This window comes from Meles meles, chromosome 5, assembly GCF_922984935.1.
Source record: "Meles meles chromosome 5, mMelMel3.1 paternal haplotype, whole genome shotgun sequence".
NCBI lineage: Eukaryota > Metazoa > Chordata > Mammalia > Carnivora > Mustelidae > Meles > Meles meles.
Genome location: NC_060070.1, coordinates 42,227,245 through 42,238,902, shown reverse-complemented (window position 1 = coordinate 42,238,902; position 11,658 = coordinate 42,227,245). Strand labels below are relative to the sequence as shown.

General features: G+C 41.0%; 1 protein-coding gene and 1 non-coding gene across 2 annotated transcripts in view; one reads left to right on the top strand and one right to left on the bottom strand.

Annotated features, from left to right (window-relative positions):
* Positions 1 to 5,354: 5,354 nt before the first annotated feature.
* Positions 5,355 to 5,496, top strand: LOC123942926. Its single transcript, XR_006818548.1, has one exon. It is a non-coding gene; the product is annotated as a small nucleolar RNA SNORA67 (small nucleolar RNA).
* Positions 5,497 to 7,778: 2,282 nt separating this feature from the next.
* RRAGD (Ras related GTP binding D) overlaps positions 7,779 to 11,658 on the bottom strand; it is a 38,890-nt gene continuing 35,010 nt past the window's right edge. Inside the window, exon 7 of the mRNA XM_046006655.1 lies at positions 7,779 to 10,694. Coding sequence (XP_045862611.1) covers positions 10,543 to 10,694 — 152 coding nt within the window. The 3' untranslated portion in view covers positions 7,779 to 10,542. The remainder of the gene's footprint in view (positions 10,695 to 11,658) is intronic.

Genomic DNA, 11,658 nt, shown 5'->3' with positions numbered 1-11,658 from the left:
TTATCATATGGTTTCACTTACTTGTGGAGCATAAGGAATAATATGGAGGACATGGGGAGAAGGAAAGGAAAAGTGAATTGGGGGAAATCGGAGGGGAAGATGAACCACGAGAGACTGTGGACTCTGAAAAACAAAATGAGGGTTTTGGAAGGGAGGGCTGGGGGGTTGAGTGAGCCTGGTGGTGGGTATTAAGCATGTATTGCATGGAGCACTGGGTATGGTGTATAAACAATGAATCTTGGAACACTGAAAATAAAATAAAATAAAATAAAATAAAATAAATAAAAAATGAAGTTGGGTTTTGGTGCCGATGTTCTTAAATGGAAATATATACCATATATGCCAGAATAGAAAGCAAAATTTTTCCCAAATACCATTTTTCAGAAAAGAGAGTGGTTTTTTGTCTTTACTTTGTTCAAGAAGGACAAAATTATTCAGGAAGACAGTATGTCTTGAAAGGGCCTTGAGCAACAGCAGTTTTCTAATAAGGGCCACCTAAAAATTTAGGGGGAAAGACATTCCTGGGGGTATGACCTCAGAGGACAAGCATGGGAGATCCTTATTAGTAGGCTTTTTAAAAAGTCACTGAAAAGGGTAGAAGTACGTATTTGTAGAGTGAATACAGAGGGGAAAAACAAAAACTTGCCCTAATGTTTAACAACTAGTTTTCTGAGACTCAATAAAATTTCCACTGGCAACAGCCTCTTCAATTTAAAACATGTTCTTTCTTAAAATGCCTAAGAGGGAACTGTCAGATGAGCCAAAATGTTCCCATGATGATGAAGACCCTGATGTAGAAGATGCCTGTAAAGAATTAAATAAAATGTCTTAAAGGGGAAAGAAATAATTTTTTTAAAATTAATGATGTTCTGCGTAATTTGTGATTTCAACATGAACAAATATTTAAGTATCTAAAGTAACGAGTGGTTTAAATAGACTTTTTTATTATTTAATTTATGTCTATAAAAGTTTACATTTGAATTACAGATTAAATAATGTCGATATTAAAAGCTACATAATCTAGTTGGAAAAAGACACTAACACTTGAAGCATATATGCATGTGCGTGTGTGGGGGTGTGCATGTATGTGTGTGTTTATGGAGGAGTGGAAGAGTGAAGAAAGCTCCCCTATGTAATTCTAACCCCAGTCTTCCATCATCTCCCCTCCCCATCCCTTTTAACGGCTATAAGGCCAAACAATGTCTCCCAATTTATAAGACTTGCCTAGGATATTTACCTAAAATACAGATTCTCAGACCTCTCCTCAAAGATTCTGATTCAAGACTGGGGTAGAGATGGGAATTTACATTTGTAAACACCCTAGATGATTCTTAAGATCAGATAACTTTGGAAAGCATTGGCCTTTAGCATTAAATGAAATGGTAGGACATGAATGTGGTGGTGCCTTCCCTTGCACCTCACTAACCTGAGTTCTTTCCTTGCCCACTGAGATGGAAAGATGAACAGGACTGGTCCCTCCCAGTCAGCCCCATTATTACCTGCTTCCCATGGAAGGGAGGGTAAAGCAGAATGATCCAGGTCGCTTGCAGAGGTCTGGGAAAAGTCTGGAGTTTGGTCCTGCTTACTGACTGTTGATGAAGACAGGGCATTCCAGCCCTGAGCTCTCTGCAAGCTCTCTGCTCTGCAAGAAGCGAGCAACAACCGGGCAGCAGCCATACAGGGACTCAGGCAATAATGGAAGGTGGAAGCAAGAAGAATCAGCTTGCAGGAATGGAATTGTCCACAGAGATGGTAAGCATGAAGTGTCTGGAGCAAGAATTTCTGTCCCCTTCAAGGTCCTTCTAGCTGGACTAAGAATCAAATTGACATGAGACAGATAAACAGGAGAAAATCAAATTTAATAGCATACGTATGGGAAATCCATACAGACATGGAAATTCCAAAGACAGGCAAAATGAGGTCTATATGTGCTCCTGAACTAAGGAGAGGGGGTAATGATCTGGGACTTCAGAGGAAAGGAATGCACTGCCCAGGGCGATATGAAATAAAGCACATATTTGGTAATTAGATGTTTGCCCTGCCATACAGATAGGTCACTCAGATAAAATTTATCTCTGCTAATAATCCTTATTCTGGGACATATCCCCAATTTGGATTCTTCTGTGTGATTAAGGGAGGGGCAGAAGTTTCTCTTGATCCCACAGGGTCTCCATTGCCTTCAGCTCAGTCATCACACCAGAATGGCGCCATCTTGGAGTGGCCTGCATTAGCATGGAGGAAATTGGAAGAAATAGGTCTGCTCTGCTGTAGTTGGGCATTCAGGGGGAGGGTCTTTGTTGTTTTTTGTTGTTGTTATTGTTTTTTTTTAATATTTTATTTATTTATTTGAGAGAGAAAGAGAGCAGGACCAGGAGGGAGAAGCAGATGCCCTGCTGCTCAGGGAGCCTGACATGGGGCTCAATCCCAGGACCCCAAGATCGTGACCTGAGCCAAAGGTAGACGCTTAACTGACTGAGCCACCCAGGCACCCCAGGCCTTAGTTTTTTTAAGCAGTTATGGGAGACCAGAAAGATCCTCCTTGCCCCAGAAGCTTTCTAGTACAGATTGAGGAAGCACAGTGGTCAAGACCTCAGGCAGCAGGTTAATGCTCTCCTCCACACACACTAGTGTAGTGGCTTAATCGACTCCCTTTCACGGGGAAGGGCCTTGTCCACTCACTTCTTGGGAGTGTCAAAACAATACAAAAAGTCAAAACTTGTGGATTCTTGATACTGGTTAACACTAATGTAGTCTGAATGAACAAAGGACCCATAAAAGTTAGGTATAAACTCATGAGTCCCGAGACTCCCAGTAAAGTTAATTACTGGGGTGCCTGAATGGCTCAGTCAGTTGAGTTTCGGCCTCTTGATTTTGGCACAGGTCATGATCACAGGGTTGTGAGACTGAGCCCTATATGGGGCTCTGTGCTCAGCACAAAGTCTGCTTGAGAAGCTCTCACTCCTTCTCCCTCTGCCCCCACCCCCCCACATATGTGTATGCCCTCTCAATAAATAAATAAATAAAAATCTTTAAAAAAATAAAGTTAATTATTTATTATAGTCGAGGATAGAGTCTATAGCAAAAGATGATCCTGCCAGGATGGATCCCCCACAACCCACCGACAAAAACTTCCAAGGAACGGCGGTGGAAATTAGAAGTGCTCTGATGAACACAGCAGAAAGCCCTGATCAAGTGAAAGAGCAATTGAAGAACCTTCTCAGAATGTTCCCTATGTTTGTTAAGACTGTACAATTAACAGAGAGGGAGAGGCACCTGGGTGGCTCAGTGAGTTGTGCCACCTGCTTGTGATTTTGGCTCAGGCCATGAACTCACGTAGCCCCACAATCAGGCTCTGCGCTCAATGGGGAGTCTGCTTGAGATTCTCTCCCACTGCCCCTGCCCATACTTTCTTTCTCTCTCTCACAATCTCTCTCTTAAATAAATAAATAAATCTTTTTTTTTTTTTTTTTTTTTAAATGAACATACAGGGAGGGTTGCCTGGGTGGCTCAGTTGGTTAGGGGTCTGACTCTTGATTTTGGCTCAGGTCGTGATCTCAGGGTCATGAGGTTGAGCCCCACATAGGACTCTCTGTGCTTAGGGGGAGTCTGCCTGAGGTTCTCTACTCCTTCTTCCTCTGTCCCTTCCCCCCATACATGTGCACACACATTCTCTCTCTCTAAAATAAATAAATCTTTTAAAAAAGAGAAGCTAGGGGTACCTGGGTGGCTCAGATGGTTAAGCAACTGCCTTTGGCTCACATCATGATCCCAGAGTCCCCGGATCAAGTCCCACATCCAGCTCCCAGCTCCCCGGGGAATCTGCTTCTCCCTCTGACCTTCTTCCCTCTCATGCTCTCTGTCACTCTCTCTTTCTCTCTCAAATAAATTAAATAAAGTCTTTTTTAAAAAATTGTTTAAAAAAAGAAAAAGAAAAAAGAAAAACTAATGGTGATTTATAAACAAATAAAAATAAAATTAACAGAGAGGGAAGGAATATATTTTAGGCTAGAAAGAAAATCTTCAGGTATCTCTGATCTGGCCAATGGATTCATTCGCTCCAGCAATGCCTCATAAATTACAGGTCATGACCCACTAGTGGATTGTGAAATCTTTTTTAAAAAAGAAATAAAAAAAATACTAGAACACATTTTATGTAGGAAGGGTACTACTTTGTGAGTTTTGTTTTGTTTTGTTTTTAAGTAATATTTGTAGGGTACTGGGCTGGGTCAGTCAGTGGCACATGTGACTCTTGGCCTCAGGGTCATGAGTTCAAGCCCCACCTTGGGCAGAGAACTCATGTAAAAGAAATAAAAATAAAAATTAAAATTAAAAATAAAAGTAATATTTATAAGGGGTGCCTGGCGGGCTCAGTTGGTGGAGCATGTGACTCTTGATCTCGGGGTTTTGAGTTCACACCCCACGCTGGATGCAGAGGGTACTTAAAAATAAAATCTTTTAAAATAATAAAAAATAAATAAATAATAAACTCTTTTAAAAAAGTAATATTTAGGGGCTCTGGATATCTCAATGGGTTAAACCTCTGCCTTCAGCAAAGGTCATGATCTCAGGGTCCTGGGATGGAGCCCCACATCGGGCTCTCTGCTCAGCAGGGAGCCTGCTCCCCCGCCACAACCTCGCCTGCCACTCTGCCTACTTGTGATTTCTCTGTCAAATAAGTAGATACAATCTTTTTTTTTAAAAAGGTATTATTTATAGGTATAAGTATGTGATAGTTTGCAGTGTGGATTGTATTTATTGCATCTCACAACAAAGAATTTATAATGGATTCCATAAAGGGTTAACTCCTATACTTCTGTAAAGTGCTTTATTTTCATTACTAAGATCCTTGCATCTCTAAAATCTGCCTTCTTATTAAGCACAATATCTTGCACATAATAGGTGTCCTATCAGTCACTGATGAAGAAAAAAAATGATCATTTCCCTCAGAAAATGACTGACAAAGAAAGGAATCAAGACTCATAGTTCCTCTGATTTACCATGAGCCATACAGTCATGCTGGTTCACCTCTGTTGAGGGAGGATGAGCCAAGGCTGGGGAGGGAGGTAAGAACTGGGGTGCGGCAGGTTCTTGCAAACTTTCTTGTGGAGTTTACGATATCTGTAATGGAGAGCTATGACCCATGTTAAGCAAGAGACTGATGTGGTCAGAATGGTGGGAATTTAGGAAGGTCACTCTGGGTCTTGTATGGAGAATGGAATGAATGGATGGATGGATGAGGTGGAGAGATGTTAGTTGAGAGGCTATTGAGATCCAGATCCAGATCCAGATCCAGATCCAGATCCAAAGAGGAGATGGTGCCCTAAACCAGGATAGTGGCAAAAGAGATAGAGAGAGTCCAAGCTGATTCCCTCTCCAGGGGGCCCGCTGTGCCCCTCTTCCAGAAAGTAGCAACTTGGAAGACGATCTGGCATGCCTGAGGTTGCTCGGGGACAGGGCACATCTGTTTCCTTTGCCTGCCTTTGGCTGCCTACACTCACTTCAGTCCCTCTGGCTCGATTGTGTCCCCTCCTTGTGCTCATGCTGACGTGTCCTCTCCCCTGACCTAGGCCGGAGGCATTGATGTGCAGCAGGTTTCTTTAGTCATCATCTATGACCTTCCCACCAACAGGGAAAACTGTATCCACAGAATTGGTCATGGGGTCGATTTGGCCGTAAGGGTGTGGCTATTAACATGGTGACAGAAGGAGACAAGAGGACTCTCCGAGACATCGAGATCTTCTACAACACCTCCATTGAGGAGATGCCCCTCAATGTCGCTGACCTCATCTGAGGGACTGTCCTGCTACTAGGCCACCTTGTGGACATCTTGTCGTTTTTTTTTTCTTTGAATAAATGTCACTTTTTGAGGCAAAAGAAGGAACCATGAAAAAAAAAGAGAGATGGAGAGAATAGATTGAATAAATGTTTCTAAGACTGAACTGAAGGAACTGGGTGGTTGATTGGATGGAACGAGCAGGAAGGGAGAGTCAAGGAGGCCCACATTTCTGGCAGGGACTTCAGGGAGCATAGTCACACCACCATAAAAGGAGGAGAAGATTTAGCAAGAAGGAAGTGAGTTTAATTTAGGGTATATTAGACTGGAGGGTCCTCTTATGGAAGATTCCCGCAAAAATATGCTACTGGCAATTTTAAAGGTAGGTCTGCAGCTCAAGAAAATGTTGGGATTGAAATTCATCTTTTGAATTTTAATCCAATTTTTTGGTTTTCTGTAATTTTGTTTTCTATACATATGGTTGCACATATTGAAAAGGTTGAATACAGCTAAGATCAAAGGCTTACTATTCTCTCTTGATTTTCTCAGAATTTGATATACTTTTGCTTCTCAGAAAACCAGATGTCTGGAAAAGGTATTTAAATTCTCTTCTGATATTTAAGTACTCTCTTAATATTATTTTCCATGTTGGACTGGGAAGAAGGCAGCTTAATCTTGAGTGAAGTACCTTTAAATTTTTTTTTTTTTTTTTTTTTTTTGACAGAGAGAAATCACAAGAGAGGCAGGCAGAGAGAGAGGAAGGGAAGCAGGCTCTCCGCTGAGCAGAGAGCCCAATGTGGGACCCGATCCCAGGACCCTGAGATCATGACCGGAGCCGAAGGTAGCGGCTTAACCCACTGAGCCACCCAGGCGCCCCGTGAAGTACCTTTAGAAGGCTGCTCTTACTCGTTCTCCTGTGAGAAAAGGTATTTCTTTTTAAATTTCCCAGCATTTTAGCCTTCATAACCCCACGCAGCAGGAAATCCTAAACTTCAGGTTCCCATCTTCATATTTGTGAAGGCAGGGCGTGTAAAGGGACATGTGGATCAGCTGCTCAAAACAGTATTGAGAGGGTGAACTCTCCAGACTCCCAGCCTTGTGTCTTATTAGTTATGTGATCCTGACCACGTTATTTCAACTCTCTACCCTCAGTTGCCTGATCTCTAAAACAGGAGTGATGATAGTACCCACTTCTCGGGGTTATGAAGATAACTTCCATAAAAGGATCTGAGAACCTGAAATATTATGTACATTCAATCATTGTATATTACCAGGAAGTAATTCTGTCAAAGACATTTTTTTCCTCCTAAACTCAACATCACTACTGATTAAAAATCTTAGAGAAAAATTATTTTAGATCAGGTTTTCCAATCAGGAACAGAGTTTTGTATGTAAGATATAATATCTAAAGCTAGTCTTCTCTGGGAACTCTTAGGGATCTGTAGAAGTCAGTAAGAATGGAACCCTATGAAGCAAGTCAGAATCGATAAGGTGGCCTGTTTGGAAAAGAATTTCCAGACGGTTAGGGATTAGGACAAGAGCAGCAAGAATTAGTATCCGAAGTTTACTGAAAAAAAAAACAACAGTTCTATATTCCAAACAGCCATGCTCCCATGAAAAATATGGAGAGATAAAAGGGAGGGTTATAAAAGTGCAAATAGAGTGATTTATCTTCATTTCCACAAGATGAAAGCTGGTCTATCAAGACAAACATTTTACTAAAAGGACCCAACAGGGCCAGTGAAGCAATGATATTCATAGACGGTTAACAATCTCAGAAGCAGGATGGGACACTTTACCAAGGAGAATATTCTGCTCCCAGAATGCTTAGTTATGAATATGTCTGAAATAAAACGAGAGCCTTACCAAATCATGAGCATGACACATGCTTTTAAATTGGCAGTTAACATTCTTGAAAGCAATGGTTTAGCAATAATTACAAATGATGTCCTGCTTAAAGTAAAGCATAATACTATGCTTGATTAAAAATTACAAATAGTCTATAGAAGTTAAATTCATACCATACTTTAATAATCAAGACAGTTCAGCCATTTTTCTGGAGTATGTCTCAAACAGAGTTAGCATATAACCCGTATAGTAACAATATTGCTGTGTTTCTAGTCATTTTATATTTAAGGGTCCAAAATATATTATGCTCACAAAATAACACTGTCCGTGAATGCCAACCAGTTTGTTTTTTTTTATTTATATTCCTTCAAAAACACTCTACCCTGGTCATGCACACTCATTTATATCACTAAAAATAACCCAAGAGGGTAATTCACAGTCTCACCTCCACATAGATTGCCCTAGAAACCTGTAGGTCAGGTTCTCAACCTTTGAAAATGAGCAAACACGTTCCAGAGAAGTCACTGTAGCCATGTATTTAGACTTTGTATTTATAGCATTAGATCTGAGACCTAAACATGGCCATACACATCGCAGCAAGCTATGTTCCATTATCAAAAATAAAATGCAGAAGGAATAGATTTTGTAATTCCAATAGCACAGACTTAAAAAGCTGAACACTTAGACATAACTCCTACATCTGTCTTTAACTAAGAGGTCATTGCCATGCTTACAGGTTTGAGGCAGTATCTATGTATTAGTGTGTGATCAATCGAAGAGTGCACTTACTACCATGAACTTGGGTCCTATGCCATAGGATTGTTTTTGCTTTTCCCCCAAAGAATCATTTGCTCCTGAAGTTATAGACTTTTAAGGCACATTTTAACAAAAACTCATCATATATCCAGCTTAAAAATGGAAGCTCCTCCTGGTTACAATAATATATACCTAAGTAATGTGTAATTTACCAGGTAGGCAAGTGTCTCTACCTTGAGAATAAAGTCACATTAGAAAAGTGATTCCATAGTTGCTTAATCAAAAAGAAACACTGTGTAAAAAATATTAAAACATTAAGTTTGTAAGAAGAACCCATATGTAACAAGCCTGTTGGCAAAGATCCAAAGATCCAACAGGATATAGGTCTAGAAATTAAGGAAAAGTCTCCTTTGGAACCCTGGGTTCCTACCCACCCAGATTTCTGAGCAGGAATCATGAGGGAGTTGGGCGCCTTAATGATTTTTAGAAATTTCCTTCCAAAATGCACAGACCCTTGGGAGGACTCAAACCTTACACTTCCATCAGCTACCATCTTGCTTTGCAGTTAGCAGCCTCAAAGGAATAGGACTTAGGGAGGGAAGGAGGGAGGATGGAAGGAAGCTGCAGATAGAGATGGGATAGCTTCAAGGGCAAGTCGCTTTAGGAACTTGGTACATTTTGCTAGGACCAGCTTTGACTTCCTTATAAGTCTTTACTTAAAAATAAATAAGTATATAACATTATTTTCCGATACTCCCAAGTAGGGTTTAGGGCACTGACCCTTGGGACGGATATACAATTACCTAACTAACAGAGAATTATCTACTAGGAATGGTTTGGGGTGAGGGGAGATTTAGGAGTCCCTTAACATCCTGAAAGTGTAAAGTAAACAGAAGTGGGAGAATTTCACAGAAACGAACACACAGCTAACTGTGATGTCTCCTCCGGCCATCCTCGTCCCACGGATCGTTAGCGGTTTGCAGGATAGCTTTTCAGCTGTGCAGAGTGTGCTGCTGGCTGGCTGAGTTCTAGTTCAACCCTAAGGTGGGCATGGGCAGAGTCCACAAGGCACACTGTCATGGTTGAGCAGGAGACGAATGGGTGACAAACGTGCTCACCAGGGCTATGCTCTGTGTAGAGATCTGAGACATTCCCTGTGGCCATGATCCTCAATAAACATTTTAAATGTTGCACAACAGGCCCACTTCACAGGGGCCAAACATACAAACTGTAGATTTATTTTTTAAATCTCTGAATACCCATCACCTACATTTGGGAAACCATGTGACCTCTGATGTAACTTCAGCCTCAGTGGCAGGTACAGAAAAGCCTCCAGAAACCCTGAAATTCAGCAACATTCCTCTTTCTCTCCAGTGGCTGGCACCATTTTGGAAATCTGGTCCCAAAGGTTCTAAAGAACAGTAATGCAGCAAGAAGGAACAACTTCTCTGTATAAAATGATTATAGAGATGTGTGTTGAGGTAAAGAGCTTGGTAAAAACTGTTGAGTAGGGAAGTCCGGGCACGGCTAGAGACATTTTTAGGTTAAGTTTGGTGCTAATATTATTCTATAAAACTCCCATTTACACCAGTTATAAACAAGAGACAGTTCTTATTGCTCCTGGAGCTTGCTGCCCCAATCTGTTCCAGCTCCACTGAAAAATGGTTTTTCTCAACAATTAGTAGCAAAGATTCTCAAATTTATATATATATAAAAAAAATCCTTGCCAGTTCATTGCTTTTTGATTTCTGAAAGCCACAGAGATCTGAACAACACTACAGTGTGCATGTCCTTGACACCAAGTACAGAAAAAAGCTTAGAAAAGTCGTTTTATCAAAGTTCAAAGAAAAAAACATGAAAAAGAGCAAAATATATACAGCTCCTGGCAGTCCTCACACAGGAGTTTCTGACTACAGACCATAAAAGTTTACATTTGTGTAACGAAATTACAGAAGATTTTACTTCATTGTTAAAATACAAGTTTCGGCTTCAAAGTGCTCACTTTATTTAAAAAAGAGAAGATCAAGAGGGTTGAGGGGATTTTTTTTTTTTTTTTAACAACAAATACATCATGTGTCCCAATCTCCTTTTCCTCTTCCTTTGTGCAACACAGCACAGGAGCCTCACTGCAAGGTCTGACTCGCAAAGATACTCCCGAAGCCTCACTACAGCAGCACGTTAGGGGTCCCATTGGGGGTGGCTCCTTTTTTCTTCTGCAGCCGATTCTGAACCTTTCGTGATTTCACCATTTTCATCCTCACCTCGAAAACCTCATGGATGGCTTTCCGGAAGCAATGAAAATTATAGTCAATAAGCCCTGGGGGGAAAAAAACAAAATATTTTAGACATGTCACACAGAAATAAACCCCTCTTGGGGCGCCTGGGTGGCTCAGTCGGTTAAGCGTCTGCCTTGATCTCGGGGTCCTGGAATGGAGTCCTGCATCGGGCTCCCTGCTCAACGGGGAGCCTGCTTCTCCCCCTGTGTGTATGCTCACTCACTCTCTCTTTTTCTCTGACAAATAAATAAATAAAATCTTTAAAAAAAAAAAAAAGGAAAGAATGAATGAACCTCCTCTTGTCGTGTCTGCCATAGCCAGGACAAGCAACTAAGGGGAAGCAGAAGAGCAGCCTTAACAGAATGTCCACAGGTTTCCCTAGAAGCTGCAGCTGCTTGAGGAATCGCAGGCAAGATTCTGTGAATGTACATGTTTTCCTAAGGGAAGGTTCCAGAATACAGACCACATTTTCAAAGGTGTCTATGACCTACAACATTGAAGAACTGAAGTGAATTTTTTGACCTATCAGAATTCAAGATTTCTTACAATTAAGATATATCCTCCATGAAATATTTATTATGTTTCCCCAAAAGGGATTATTCAATTGACTCTGACTGGAGGCAGACCCTGACTCAAAGTGTGGCCAAGATCTCAAAGCTTCAGTACCCATCATTCTATCGATCCGTATTTATTGAATACCTATTACATTTAAGCCACTGTCAGAAGCCCTGGGGAAAGCAAGGTCCCCGTCCCTGATTTCAGAGTTGTGGCAGTCACCTCAGGTCTACAGCAAGCTCGGAACTTCAACCAACACCGTTCTCAGTTTCTCAACTCTAAGTAAATTTCGAATGCAGACGTAGTAGGGGAGAATAATTTTGTGCTTTCTGAAATCATTGGTACAAGAATGGAATAAAAGATTAATCCCAAGTCTTGAGTGCATTTTCAGCACACTAATTTGTAAAAGTGTTGAGAACAACATTATGTTTATACCAATTAGGATAAGGC